The sequence below is a fragment of the Podarcis filfolensis genome, assembly GCF_964270895.1.
Source record: "Podarcis filfolensis genome assembly, chromosome: 14".
Lineage (NCBI taxonomy): Eukaryota > Metazoa > Chordata > Lepidosauria > Squamata > Lacertidae > Podarcis > Podarcis filfolensis.
In genome coordinates, this window is record NC_139616.1 from 18,615,156 (window position 1) to 18,630,717 (window position 15,562).

A 15,562-nucleotide genomic window follows, 5' to 3' on the forward strand; every position below is an offset into this window, starting at 1 on the left:
GGCCACTGTGAGATCAGGATGCTGGACTAGATGGGTCATTGGCCTGATCCAAGCTCTTCTTATGAGATACCAGCCCTCTTTCTTGGGCTGTGACTCAGTCCATGAATGCAGGCATACCCTCTTCTTTTGGTATGTGAAAATTGCTGCTAGAAATTCCGCTGCAGTATATTTAGCACATGGTTACTAGGCCACTCTTGGAAATCTAGCTGCAGCGTAACTGGATAAATCGATTCCTCACCTGCCCTTCAGGAGTTCTATCATTCCCTCCTATTTGATTGATGCTAATTAAATGAGCTTCTGGCCCTTTTCCCCTTGATTAAAACTGAAGAAATAATGACCTGTGAAATGCCGGCCATTTCCAGTTAAATAGAGTTGGTGGAAGAGCTGCTTGTGATCCCAACCCTGTCATTAGGGCACCTGTCAGTAGCCTAGTAGGTGTTTGGGACGAGAGGGAGTGCAAATTAGATGCCTCAGTATCTAATAAGCCATTTATTACTTGCCTCCCAGCAGAATCATTTTGTTCCTTCTTTCCCAAGTGATATGATGTTTAAGGCAGCTATTCGGCGTCAAACAATGCAAGCATCTCTGATGGAAGCTGGAAGCTGCCTTATAATGAGATGGACTGTTGGTTCATCTAGCTCAGTATTGTCTACACTGACTGGCAGAAGTTCTCCAGGGTTTCAGGCAGGGAATGTTTCTCAGCCCTACCTGGAAATGCTAGGGATTAAACCAAGGACCTTCTGCCTGGAAACCAGGTGTTCCACCATTGAGCTATGGACCTTTATATACCAGTTAAGAGTGGGGACTTCCAAAAGTAACACTAGGATGATTCCTTTGGGGCATTTCACACAACTTGAGAAGCAATGGTGGCCACTCTGAAAATCCCAATGCAGATCTCTCCAACATGGGATGGAAGGAGAAAAATTCAGTTCAGTTCAGTTCACATTCAAAGGAAAACCTACCCAATCTGTACTTGCTGAAGTCTCCACTTACTTGCAGTTCTCCAGCCAAGCAATATATATAAAAGTGCCTGCACTGGGGTAAAATGGGCATAAAGATGCATATATATGTGGAAATAGTGTATAAAACTGCATTGTGTTAGGGGAAATTGCATAGAATTTTTGCATGGAAATTTTGCATGGAAAAATGTGTATACTAAGAGAAATTCTTCACACACTGCATAGTTAAACCATGAAACTTGCTTGTGCAGAAGTCAAGTGATGACCCCAAATTTAGATGGCTTTGAAAGCGGATTGGACAGATTCATGAAGGATACCTCTACCTGTGGCTACTAGCCCTAGTGGCTATGCTCTGCCTCCATGGTTGGAGGCAGAAATGCTTCTCTATTTGAGTTGATGGGAACTCCCAGAAGACTGCTCTTGTGCTCATGTCCTGCTCATGATGTTGCCCTGGGCATCTGGGAGGCCACTCTGAGAAAAGGATGCTAGACAAAATGGGTCATTGGCTTAACCCAGCACGGCTCTTACTATGTTCTTACTAAAATGCTGATGAGGACCCTTTTTTTTTTTTAAGTTAACTGTTGTGGAAATGTGGAGATCTGAACTGGAGATATGAGAAACAAAGTGAAATTGACTGATGCCACCATCCCTGCTCCCAGTAGATGGCCTTGCGTGGCGAGGCTCCAGGCCCTGCAGTTCGCTCAGAAGTAAACACACAGACACAAATATGTTGGGTTAATGGGATAAATTAGGCCATAACTTTATTGGTTATAGATGTGAGCAGTTTGGCTTAGGCAAAGACTCTCCTCCCTGAAAGAGAGGGGAGTGGTTGTGGGCGGGAGCCTGAGCACCGCCCAGCAGGGGGCGTTGCCCCCTGCCTCCAGCTCACCTGGCTGGCACTCACGCCCCCCCGATGGCCACCCAACCAGGTGCCGTGGAGGGGGCGTGTTCAGCAGCCTTTTGCTGCAGTGCCAGCCTCTCCCTGGCCTCATTCTTCATCACCGTCCCATCGCAAGTCACCCACCCTCCACTCCCTTTTAGTTAGGGCTTAGGTCATTGGCCTTGCTATGGACCTTAGGTTGGTCGCCCTGGTTGCCCGGGGGGCCTGGTAGGAGTTTTTCCATTTGGCATTAGGCTTTTTGGTTTTTTCGCCTACCTCGTAGCAATCGTCACAACTTTTGTGGTATTGGTGGGTAGGTTAGGCATTGGAATAATGTGTTGTGTGTCGAAGTGCTAGGTGTGGCCATCGCCTATGCCTTCAATTTTTAGGGGTATTCCGTTAAAGGAATCTGGCGGTCGTGTATTCTGTCCGATGCCTGCTTGGCGGGAGGCCATGGCACGACCCTCGGTGACAGCAGGGGTGAGCCTATAGTTGGATTAGCATCAACAGGCTCCACCTACTGGTGAATAAACCCACTTGTTTCGATCCAATGCCTAAGCCAATACCTTTTCATTGCTGTAATCAATAAAGTTGTGGCCTTTTCTAGCCCATCAACCTTATATCACTTGTCCTTGTGTCTTCATTTCACTTCGCGGGGGTCGGGTCCTCGAACCACAACTGAGTGAAGCAAGACTATATCCTGACTCCTACCTGTCTGCAGGAGTCCCGTAAGTGTCAACCACAGATAGGGGGAGCCCTGTGATGTACATCAACTGAGCACCCCCAGGGTCACTGGTGGGTTGTGGCATGGACCTAGCCCACACCCAGGCTTCGGACAGGAACCACACCCCTGGATCCCTTTAACGGGATACCCTTAACGTGGAGGGGCAGGCCAGAGGCAACAACCGCTCCTCACATGACAGGCTTACCCAATGCCTAACCTTACAAAGTTGTGACGATTGCTACTAGGTAGGCGAAAACCAAATGGCTGGTGCCAATTTGCCAAGTGGAAAAATTCCTACCCGGCCCCGACAACCAGGTGATTGACATTAGTCATAGTGAGGCCATAGTCAAGCAATGCAAGAAAAGAGGGTGGGGTGGGGCTGGGAGATCTGACAAAGGAGACAAATGGAGGCTGCCCTCCCCAGCCGCGCTGCGGTCAAAACACCATGTGGCCACGCCCCCGGCTAACCCGATTGGTCAGCCGGGGAAGTGATACGGCGGCTGGGAGTTCTAATGATGTGGGCAGCACTCCTCGGCCCACAGCTGGGTCACTGGGAGGTCCCTGGTCCCTGGTCGCTGCCCGCAACACGCCCCACCCCCTCCAAAAAGGGGAGCTGTTCTGTAGTAGCTTTCTTAAGTTTCTAGTGAGGTTTTCTTTCTCTCTTTGGCTGTTCTCTCTTCTCCCTCGTTTACACCTAACAGAAAAAAAGCCCCACAAACTGTTAATGACTCCCACCCTCCCTTCCTTTTTGAAACTTGAAGAGCCCTTCATAGCAGAGCATTGTGAGTGCAGAGGAATTAATGGGACAATTAGGCTGTGTTACATTGCATGGCATTATCTCAGAATGGTAATTATCCTAATTTCTCTGCCCCCCTTCCCTGCAGCACCTGATCCTCAGACTCCCTTTCCCCACTTCATTCTCTCCCCTTCAGCTCTCCACCTGTGTGGCTGATACTTTCGGATGTGCTTGCTGTTCATTTTATTATCGGTAATGAGAGTAATGCTGACAAAGGAACTCCTGTCAGGTCAATGGGAAGCTCTTGGCTGGGAGTGCCAATGAATTGGAGCTTGCGGGTGGCGGGAACTAAGCATGGCTCACAGAAGCAGAAGTCGTGATGCCGAGAGCTGCTTAGGCCAAGGATGGCCTTGTGGGAGCCTTCTATGGCCGCTTTATTTAGTTATGCTTTCAATTTGTGTTTTCATCCTCTCTTTTTTATAACACTTATCCAGCAACAAGGACAGGGGGCTCTGGGGGAAAATAGGTGATAGGGGCTAAAGAAGCAGCGGTATGAAAGGAAAGCTAATATAATCATATTGTCTAATAATAATAATAATAATAATAATAATAATAATAATAATAATAATATATTATTATTATTATTTGTACCCTACTTATCTGACTGGGTTGCCCCAGCCACTTTGGGTGGCTTCCAACATTTATAAAAATATAATAAAACATTAAACTTTAAAAAGCAGCCCTAAACAAAGTTGCCTTCAGATGTCTTCTAAAGGTTGTATAGTTACTCTTCTCCTGATGGGAGGGTGTTCCACAGGGTGGGGGGCACTGCCAAGAAGGCCCTCTGCCTGGTTCCCTGTAACTTCAGTTCTTGCAGTGAGGGAACCACCAGGAGGCCCTCAGAGCTGGACCTCAGAGTTGGACCACAGAGCTGAGTGAAGGTGGTGGAGATGCTTCTTCATAAGACTTTGTAGACCACTGGTTTCCAAGTGGTGGGTTGGATCTTACTGCCAGATCCATGGCCTGATCAAAAATGGTTCACAATAGCACCACCACCACCATCATACTATATTTTTCATTATGAAAAGTGTTGAGACAGGCAGGGAGGCAGGTGGGGAAGGGGGTGGAGAGAGAGAATATAGGGTCACTCACATTCATGTATCATTGCAAAGGTGGATCAAACCTAGCCAAGCATCTTGTTGATCAGAGAGAAACTCCAAAAGCATTTTAAAAGTATGGTTTTTGTGGTGCATTTTGGGATAAGTGGGGGCAAACACACACATCTTAGCTTGTTGAGTGTTCTGGGAACTCTTTAATTGTGACAAACTTGAAGGTTTTTCTTCATATGAAGGGGCATTCTGCAAGACATAGAGAAGAAGAGCGGCACAAATTTACATATAGATATCCTCCTTAACTTTTGTAATTACGATATTTGCATGGAAAGAGTTGTCTTTTTGGAGGGGAGCGGGAATTCTCCTGGCTAGTATGTGGTCAGAATATTTGCTCTTGGAATTTTCATTTCAAAGGGGGGGGGAGAGCATAAAATAAAATATGCTATGAATGGAAAACTGCACGATCCTATGCACGTCTGTGCAGAAGTCATATTGAAGCCAATGGGACTGACTTCCAGATAAGTGTGCAAAAGACTGTAGCTGTTGTTACTTTCTCTGTCTTAATTACTAAGATCAAGATCAGAGGATTAAACCAGAGGATGTTCAGTAAAGCTCAGAACAGGGCTGGCCCAAGACATTTTGGCACCTGAGGCAGCCCCCTGCCAGGGAAGAAGGGGTGAGTGAAGATCTGCACCAAGAACAATGGGATAATAAAAACCTACATCAGGAACAAGGGTGGGAGGAGACCAGTAGTGATTCCTATTCACCAAGATGCTGCTGTATTGGGGGTGGGAGGACTGCTGAGGCACCAGCAGATCCGGCCTCCAAGGAGTGCACCACAGCTGTGGATGATGCATTTCTTGGAGGCCAGATCTGCTGCCTTTGTTGTTTCTGCCACCTGAGGCAGTCTCTTCACCTTGCTTCATAGGTGGGTTAACCTTGGTTCAGAGGAAGACCCAGGAGGCAGGACTGAGGAATATTCAGGATCAGCAAATAAGACAATAATTCAGGCTAGATACACATCCAAAATCGGATAGACCTTGTTACTTGAGGAAAGTGCCACTAAGAAAGAAGGTTCTCTTCCCTATCTAGGAAGAGCCAATGGCCAGCCTGGGTGGAGTTGGTCTCAAAGGTTCTTTGGTGAGAAACTGTGGTGACAGGGCTTGCCACATGGGATAGTGGTCAGCATTGCTTTGCTTTGGATACCGAGTGAAGGGACCAAGAATCCCATCATTCACAGATGACATTTGGAGAGACATGAGCATTCCTCCCTCCCACCCACCAGTTTTCATGCAGTCATTGCTAAAATAAAAAAAAAAACTTTTTAGAGTTTTGGATTGGCTTGCAAAATGAAGCTCGTTATTTCTGTTTCACAGAGGATGGGGACGAGTCAGTTCAACGGTCCAGTCGGCCACTGATTCAGGATACTGATTCAACTCCCTCCCCAACTTTCTCATTTTCTCCTGTTCTGTCAAACAACATTCCAGGGCTACGGTCCATGCTCAGGGCCATAACTCATTGGCAGAGCATCTGTCTTGCATTCAGAAGTCACAAGTTCAATCCCCAGCATCTCCAGGTAAGACTGGGATAGAGCCCTGGTCTGAAACCCTGGAGAGCAACTGCCAGCCAGTGCAAGCAACACTGAGCTACATGGACCAAAGATCTGATTCAGTATAAGGCAGCTCCCAATGTTCCTATGCTCAGTCTATAGCTGATTCCTTGGTTGGGAGGTTTGCCCCTTTAGGGTCGTTTTTTAAAAAACAAAAAACACTACTGCCAACCTTGGATTTGCTTATATCTCCTTCTTGTTTCTCTGAGACTCCAATACTTTGAGCTGTGTTCACTATTAGAGGGAGTAATGGTGATTAGAGAGTATATCCCTGGTTCCTTTTATGTGCCCACACCCCATATTGTGCTGATAAGTGTCAATGGATATTCTGGTATAATGATAACCTTGTTCTTCTTAAACTCCCATTCATTTCTGTGAGTCTTGCATGGTGGATGTCTGGCAGTAGCCTTTAATCAAATAATTGTTGTGATTAGGCTCTCACATAGAGAATGTTAACATTGGTGGGCAATGGTGCACAAAATTGCATATGCATTGGAACAGGAGTTTTTGGAAGGGCAGCTCCTTGAATGTCTAAGGGAACAGCAACAACCACAAAAGAATTTTCCTTCCTTATTCAAGAACATAAAAAGCAGCCCCTTTCAATGCACACCATCTACATGTGAATAGTTTGCAATGAGCTGGGCAAACAAATTCACCATGAGACCTCTGGGATGTCCTAATGAGGCCCATTTGCTCATGTTTCTCCACCATTGTACCATCGTCTGTGTCTGTCAGCAGACAGCACTGTGTCTGTCAGTTAGGTTTTAGCAGAAACCTAGATGAGTAAACTATCTTGGAATGCTATTACACTAAGATCCAGCTTGCAGACTTCCCATTGACATCCAGTTGGCCAATGTGACAACAGGATGCTGGCCTAGAAGGGCCGTTGATGCAATCCAGCAGGCTCTTCTTATGTTCTTATATGGAGGGTGTGTGCTCAGGTCTCTGAGTACATTCCAGGGACAAAGGTCAACAGGGTTGATTTGACCCCTGTGGCTGGAAAGTGACATGAAGTCTCTGGTTTGGCCAGGCCTGGTTTAAATACTCAAAGCCTAGTCTTCTGCATTTCTTGGTCAACACTAGATATTTTCAGCCACTGGCCTGAGGCACCCTGAGCTGAAGACCCTCCAGGTTTAGATTCAGATATGGCAGTCTCCTTATGTGGACAGCGTCATTATACAGTTTAGTCCCTAGGGGGCACTGGACTTTAGTTGTATCTAGATGGAGTTAGAAATGTGCTGTTGCTGCTCTGATCTTGATTAAGAGATAGAATAACATTCTTGTTCAGTCTCCTGAGATGGGCCACAGGAGTTTTCCAGTCCTTTGCCAGCAGCTTTAGAGATTTAGGGCTTTGCAAGCAGTGCATTCACACTGGGCTCTGACCTAAGGAGGTGCCTTCTCAAAGCGCAGTAAGTGAGGTGCTCAGCTTTGGGAAGGAAGAACGAGGCTCTGACAGGGTCCCAGAGTCTTCCCTTCTCCTTCCCAAAGCCTAGTTAGCACTTCACCAGCTTTGGGGAGGATGTGGGTGGAGTATAGGACAATGCCAGAGCCTCATGCCTCCTTCGTAAAGCCAAGGGCCTCCTTGCCCACAAATTTGGGGCAAATTTTGGCCTCACACAAGATGCAATAGAATCCTAAGAGTTGGAATGTCATCTAGTCCAACCCCCTGCAATGCAGGAATCTCAGCTGAAGCATCCATGACAGATAGCTATCCAACCTCTACTTAAAAACCTCCAGTGAAGGAGAGATTGCAACCTCTCAAGGGAGTCTCTTCCACTGTCAAACAGCTCTTACTGTCAGAAAGTTCTTCCTGATGTTTAGTCGGAATCTCCTTTCTGGCATCTTGAAGCCTTTGATTCAAGTCCAATCCTGAGAGGAGCCCTACAAAGGGGCTACTTGTTGTTGGGAGCAACGTGAGACATGGTGGAAGGTGGCCTGTGAAGCAACAGAGCTGAACTAAAGCCGTCCTTGCAGTGGACCAGATCCAATAAGTAGCTTAGGTCCTAACCGAATTATTCCATCAAAAACAGGTTGCTCCAAATCCCTTCTAATTCTTCCCAGCAATAACTTAAGCTTTGCAACGTTTTGCTAGAATCTCACAGCAGCCAGGAAAAGAAGTGTTTCTCCTCTTTCTCTTCCCCTGGCCATACAAGGGAAATGGATGAGATCATTGGGCTTTGTATAGTCTGAAGCAGTGGCAGTTTCTTCATATTTACTCAAAGAGGGTTGTAAATCAACAATAGAGTGCTGTCTCTCTAAGTTATTTGCAGAGGGACGGGGGAGAGAGACATCAGTCTTTCATCCCAGCACGTTAGATGAGATTAGCACTGTTCTTTATTATATTTGTGTCCCCCCCCCCCTTCTGAATCTTGATTGCTTTTTTTGCTTAGAGTTTGTTTGTGCATAATGCCCCATTGTTGGCTGTGGAATTCTATATCAGACAGTTTGTAACTTCTGGATTCAGGGGAGATTTTTTTAAAAAATACAGCAATAATATTATTTCCCTCCCTCTCAACTAGAGCCTCCAACCATCACTGAACTCTACATATAAGCTTTTGCCAACCTGGTGCCCTCCAGAAGCTTTGGACGACAACTCCCACCATCCCCAGCCAGGATGCTATGCTTGCTGGGGATGATGGGAATTGTAGTCCAAAACTTATGGAAGACTCCAGGTTGGTGAAGACTGCATTGTATCGATATACGGATGCAGTTGTCACTATTCCCTGCTTGTGAGCATCCCCTAGCACCAGTGCTTAGCATCCTTGGGCAGCTGCTTGGGGACCCACAACTAGGGCTGGGCAGTATCTGGGTTTCAACATTGTGATGGAGCTATGTAAAGGCATTGGCTGGCTTCATGGTTTTTCCTGCATCCTGATTTTTTTTTCTGGCGCCTGCAAAGTTAACAGGGGCTGAAGGAATTGAGAGAGGCATTGGGTAATGTCATACGAATTTAAGGTCTCAAATATATACCGGGAAATTAAATGTACAAGGCAAACACGTACATAAATACGTGTCTGAAACAGTACAGGAAGACAGTCCTGAAACCATTTTGACTCTCCCAAGCTGACCAAATGTTTCTCTGCAAGGAGAAAGGAAATGAAAAAAAACCTCCCCATTGTCTCTGTGCTCACAAATCCTGCCTTAAGGGCACATTTCAGGTGTGGATAGGGTGAGCCTGTGACCTGGATTCAGGAATTACCGTAGATTCCGGCGTATAAGACAACTTTTTAACCCTGCTTCAGAAGCAGCAGCCAGCGGGCTCCGCTCTTCGACGGGTGGCTTTCTGCCGGCGCGGAGCTGCCCAGCGTATTAGGCGACTGGGCTTATAAGATGGACCCCCAAATTGCAGCTGCCAATTTGGGGGGTCGCCTAATATGCCCAGTCGCCTAATATGCCAGAATCTATGGTAAGTAGTTATAATAACAAAAGAGGGGCCAAAACCCAGATAATGCAATCAGGTAACTTGCCAGACAGGAGATAAACAACACACTCAGGATTCTGTTTTAGACTGCCCCCTGTGATGTATGTATGTATGATGTATTGGGGGAGGTGGTCCTGGGCTACACCCCTTTTGTGGTGTATGCATGATGTTTCTGGGGGTGGTCTGGAGTTTGAGGGTGGGAAATTTAAAAAGTCTATATAAGGGCGGGCACACCTTTGTTCTGGTTCCTCCTCCTTTTTCCTGCGTGTGAGGGGAGCACCCTGTTGCAACAGCTTTACTAAAGATTAGGCTTACTAGCTGCTTTGCTTCTCAATATTCTCTGGTTGGCCTCTGTTATTTTCTCCTACCAATGGAGAACCTGCAAAGGACTCTATAAGGGCTCTTGTGTACTCTTGTGAAAAGGGCAGATTTTGTTTACAACAGTGGCTTTTCCCATATTGTGATTTTTGCATAGCACATACACACACAATGATTTGCAATATATTGCCAGGTCAAAAATTATGAAACCGATACCACCATAGGCAACAACCTATCGAAAAGCCTGAAATATGCATTAAGCTGTTGGAATGTTGCAGCCGGTGAAAAGACGTATGATGCAGTTAAAGACACACCCTTTCCCTTCTTGTCCCCTACTTCATTCCTTCACATATCCCCACCCCCACCCGTCCTCCCTCCCTGCTTTCCTTCTCTGTTTTCCCCCAACCCTCCTTTCCCTTTGTCTCCAACCATTCGCTGTCAGGAAGTGCCGCATCCGAAGGGCTATTTCAGGACAACGTGGCAGCAGCAGAGACTAGCAGCAATGGCAGCTACAACAGTGAGTGGATCTCGACTCCAGTGGGGGGACAGTTGCTTGACTGAGAACCTGGTCACTGGGGCGGGGCAGGAGAACCATGCTATAGATAACCCATGCTGTAGATTAGGTGCTTGGGCAGACTGCAATCTCTTGTCTAGAGGTCCCTCTGCAATCTACTAATTTGCTCCTATTAAAAAAGAAATACCGTATTTTTCACTCTATAAGACTCACCAGACCATAAGACGCACCTTGTTTTTGGAGGAGGAAAACAAGAAAAAAAAAATATTCTGAATCTCAGAAGCCAGCCAAAGCAGCGATCCCTCTTGCTGTTCTGGCTTCTGGGATAGCTGCACAGCCTGCATTCATTCCATAAGATGCACACACATTTCCCCTTACTTTTTAGGAGGGAAAATGTGAATCTTATAGAGCAAAAAATACAGTATATGTCAGCAACATTCACACTATACATTTAAAGCACTGTGATGCCATGTTAAGCAGTCATGGCTTCCCCCAAAGAATTCTGGGAGCTGTAGTTTGTTAAGGGTGCTGAGAGTTGATAGGAGAGCCCCTATTCCTCTCCTATGGCTACAGTTCTCAGGGTGGTCCAACAATCAGTCCCTCTTTTCACAGAAAGCTGGGGATCATAGTGTGTTCAATCTAGGTGCTTTAAATGTATGGTGTGAATGAATATGGTCTCCATCTCCTCTCAGTCATTACCTATGTCTCGTTACTCAAATTAAAGGGCTCCAGCCAGTGATCTAGATGTTGATATTTTGAATCTATTCCTCATCTTGGTGGCTCCCCTCCACAGGAGCCAACTCCTAGGGGCCAAGGGGGCTTTGCCCCCCATAAAATATTTGAGGGGGGCAGGCCTCCTCCTCCCTGATGAGCATTGCCATTCAAATGGTGTGTCATGTGATCAATTATGCAGTGCAGGGCTTACCTTCCCCCCAATATTTTATTCGATTCCCCCCCCCATGCCCCTTTGCCGCCACCTTCCTAATTCCTTGGAACCCCATCCTTTTACAATGCTCCCTTCTTTGTGCTGGGCTGCTGCCTTCTCGAGACCCCCAGTTCCTGGTTATCCAGCTCCCCCCACCCCAACTCTGCTGCTTCTGCTCCTTCCCTCCTCTGTGCATCAACCTGATCTGCCTTTTCTCTGAGATGAGAGCCGCTCAATCGTTCTGTGCCTTGGGGTGGGGAATTATCCCCCCTCCCAAAAGAGGACAAAAGATCTGCATAAAATTTGCATGTTCCGATTCCTATGTATAGATGCAAATTTAGGAGCTATTACTATAAATTAAATAGAAGTGCCATAGATATCAGCATAATGAGAAGACTGTCATCAGGGGACCTGTTGCATCCGCTGTCTTACTGTTGACAGGCATCTTCAAGGCCTCCTTTGCTCTCCTTTCTTAAGATGCTTTAGCTTTAAGCTAGGCTTTGGACTGAGCAGCCCTTCACCCAGAGGACTCTTTCAAGCAGTGGAGTGTTCTCTCTGGTCACCCTATTATAGCACACCTGGTCACCCTATTATATGGCCCACATTTCTCTGACATTGACTCAGCTGCTCTAATTGCTGCCGGGAGTTTCATCATCATCTCTTGGATAGCTCAGTGGACCACATAGCTCAGTGGCTGATCACATGCTTAGCATGCAGGAAACCCCAGCTTCAGTCCTCAACATCTCCTATTGCAGATATTATTATTGCACAGTTTGAAGCAACCGGATGCATGAGAACTGACTCCTTTTGGAATGAATCATTGCCCACACCCATTAAAATGTTCCTTTTTTACCAGGCCGTTGGTTGATTTGATTGACATCCTATGTTCTTTTTTAAAATGTGGGGGGGGTTGGGGGGAGTTATTGGGTTGTTGTTTTTATTTTTGATCTTGTATTTTGTGGCTTTATATTTTGATTTTATTCTGTGAACCTCCCTGAGACTTCTTCTGGGTATAGGGTGGTATCATCATCATCATCATCATCAAACTTTTACTTGTAGAACTCTTCAAAACAAAACATAAACATAAAACAATACATCCAAAAATATCCATACAATATCTTGTGTTGTCCAGCACAGGCTCACCATCTTAAAATAAAAAATAACTTCAGCAATCAAAACGATGTCTCTCTCCCCCATTCCAGCCTGCCTTCTATGTAGCTCTTTTTGCAGAGACATTGTCAATTCCGTTTTTTCTCTGTCATGTTCAGAGAAAGGTTAGCAACCACCACCCTTTCAAGATGGTGAATTTGCAATTCAATAGCCTCATCACAGCTGGGAAGCGGGTGGCGCTGTGGGTAAAACCTCAGCGCCTAGGACTTGCTGATCGCATGGTCAGCGGTTCGAATCCCCGCGGCGGGGTGCGCTCCCATCGTTCAGTCCCAGTGCCTGCCAAACTAGCAGTTCGAAAGCACCCCCGGGTGCAAGTAGATAAATAGGGACCGCTTACCAGCAGGAAGGTAAACGGCGTTCCGTGTGCTGCGCTGGCTCGCCATATGCAGCTTGTCACGCTGGCCACGTGACCCGGAAGTGTCTGCGGACAGCGCTGGCTCCCGGCCTATAGAGTGAGATGAGTGCACGACCCTAGAGTCTGTCAAGATTGGCCCATACGGGCAGGGGTACCTTTACCTTTACCTTTACCTAGCCTCATCACATGATCAAAGGTTACATTCAGTTTACAGCTAGAGAACAATCAACAGGTAATCATTAACCCATTAAGGAGCTTAGAGTCCTGTGGAAACCCCACCCCCCACCCCCGTTCCTGTGGAACGTTTCAACTTTCGAACGCCAACAACCTGGAAGTGAATGCCTCCTTTTTTGAATGCGCCTTGGAAGTCGAACGGCTTCTGAGGCTTGTTTTTCTATTTTTTCTATGGATTTTGCCGACCAGCAATTGCGCCTCGGTTGTTGAATGTTTCAGAAGTCAAACGGTCTTCCATAACCGATTACGTTTGACAAGCGAGGTTCCACTGTATATCAGCCAAAAAGCCAGAGTTCAGTATCACAACAGGTACTGCAATATGAAAAGAGCATTAGAAAATGAGACAGAAATGCTAGCATTATAATCAGGAAAACTAATGCAATACTACTCACGTGTGAATCTGCCTAGCTCAGTTGGTTAGTTAGAGCATGGTGCTGGTAACACCAAGGTTGCAGGTTCAGTTCCCAAACAGCTACATATTCCTGCATTGCAGGGAGCTGGACTAGTCAGGGGTAGGCAACCTAAGGCCCCGGGGCCAGATGCGGCCCAATTGCCTTCTCATTCTGGCCCACGGACGGTCCAGGAATCAGCGTGTTTTTATATGAGTAGAATGTGTCCTTTTATTTAAAATGCATTTCTGGGTTATTTGTGGGGCCTGCCTGGCGTTTTTACATGAGTAGAATGTGTGCTTTTATTTAAAATACATCTCTGGGTTATTTGTGGGGCATGGGAATTCATTCATTTCCTCCAAAAAAATATAGTCCGGCCCACCACATGGTCTGAGGGATGGTGGACCAGCCCCCTGCTGAAAAAGGTTGTTGACCCCTGAACTAGATGATCCTTAGAGTCCCTTCCAACTCCACAATTATATGATATGATATATGAATGCATCTTCAGTGTTGCCCTTTCAGAATTCAACAGGGAGGAGGATGGGGACAAAACTACAGCAGATTGGCTCTGGCTGCCATTGGCTCTGGCTCCACCTATCATTAGTCTCCCTACCAATCACAAAGGGCACCAGCCACTGCTGTTACTACCCAAATCAGTTATGATCCTGCAATTCAATTCATCGTCTTGTCCAACCTAGCAAATGTACCACCTCGTGTTGCAAAAGCACAGACTGAACTTTCTCCTGGTATAAGGTCTGCTCATTTATTAATGTTCCATGCCATATATATATATGCACTGATCTCCCCGCTCTCTCTTACATTGTAACGTCATTCTAGTAGCTGTCCTTTTTCACCAAACAGCCACCTCCTAACTATTAACCTTCTTCTCCTTCTTCACTTGCTTTCGTCTTTTTTTAAAAAAAAACCTGATTTCCCACCCCCAGTCTATAAAATATGCTGATTAAAAAATTCCCTTAGTACATCTTGTATCATTTAATAATATAGCAATTAAATAATGTTAACACACTGGGATGATAGCAATTAAAGGAGTGAAGCTGCTACGGGGGAGGATGAGAAAGAATTCTCCATGCTGCTTTATCTAGAGGGTGAATCACGGAAACCACGCAGTCATGATCTCAAAAGCAGACATCCCAAGCTTTCGAAAGCCCACCCTTACTTGGAAGCAAATGCCACTTCACATATGAGTAAGACACACAGTGTACATAAGAATCATCAACTAGGGCACCCTACAGGGTGGTCTTAATTCAACTTCTAAGCTCTTCTTATCTACCCCCCAGCTTAGACACCCATTCCAGGGACAATCCTCCCTGGATATTGACAATTTCATTCAGAAGCGGTCTTCCACTGAGTCAGACCACTGGTCCACCTGGCTCAGTATTATCTAAATTGACCGACAGCAGCTTTCCATTGACTCAGGTAGAGGGCACTACCAGGAGATACTGGGGTTCTAAACTTAAGACTTCCTACATCCAAAGCAGATGTACTACCTATGGCCCTTGCATGGTCAGGATCTCTGGCCTTCCTAGTTGCCACATGTCTCTTAAATATATATATATGCACTGCACTAGATGCATTGCACACCTAACATACGAACCTAGAAAGCTGCCTTCTTCTATCAAGCCACTGGCCCATTTAGTCCAGTGTGATAGTTCCCAGCTAGCTAGGGCTGTTTCCTAGTCCGGCTATCTAAGATCTCTCCCCCCCCCCTTGCAATCAGAGATTGAATATGAGGCCTTTTGCTTGCAAAACATATACTCAGTTGGATTTCCCTAGCATCATCTTTCTCTCATATGAGGTAAGGTGCAAGCAATGGATCATAACCAGAGATGGGTGAATATATCAATTTCAGTTTTTCTCTGTTTCTCGTTTTTCCAGCCTTCAGTTCTCTACATTTCCACACCAGTTTGCATTTAAAAAAAGAGAATAGACCAATGAAAATTAAACCATGTTCTTGTGCAAATTTCTCCTCGTGTACACATTTTTGCAATGCAATTTTCTATGATAGAATGCATTTTTTTGTTTTGTTTTCACTAATGTATGCCTTTAGTTATATGTATTTTTGTACACCTCACGTGGATGGAAAACTGCATTGCAATGTTCAGAGAGGTGCAAATTTCAAAGGATGACTGAGCTTCAGTTTCCATATTGTTTTGAAAAGTGCAAGTGCAGCAAACTTGCCTTTAAAGGTGAACTGA

General features: G+C 45.9%; 1 protein-coding gene across 3 annotated transcripts in view; it reads left to right on the forward strand.

Annotated features, from left to right (window-relative positions):
• NTRK3 (neurotrophic receptor tyrosine kinase 3) overlaps positions 1-15,562 on the forward strand; it is a 421,592-nt gene that overhangs the window by 373,720 nt on the left and 32,310 nt on the right. For 2 of the 3 annotated variants that reach the window (XM_083586416.1, XM_083586418.1), the window contains one exon: positions 10,202-10,276. The exons of the other annotated variant lie outside the window; for it this stretch is intronic. In XM_083586416.1, coding sequence (XP_083442542.1) covers positions 10,202-10,276 — 75 coding nt within the window. The remainder of the gene's footprint in view (positions 1-10,201; positions 10,277-15,562) is intronic. 3 annotated transcript variants of the gene reach the window in all.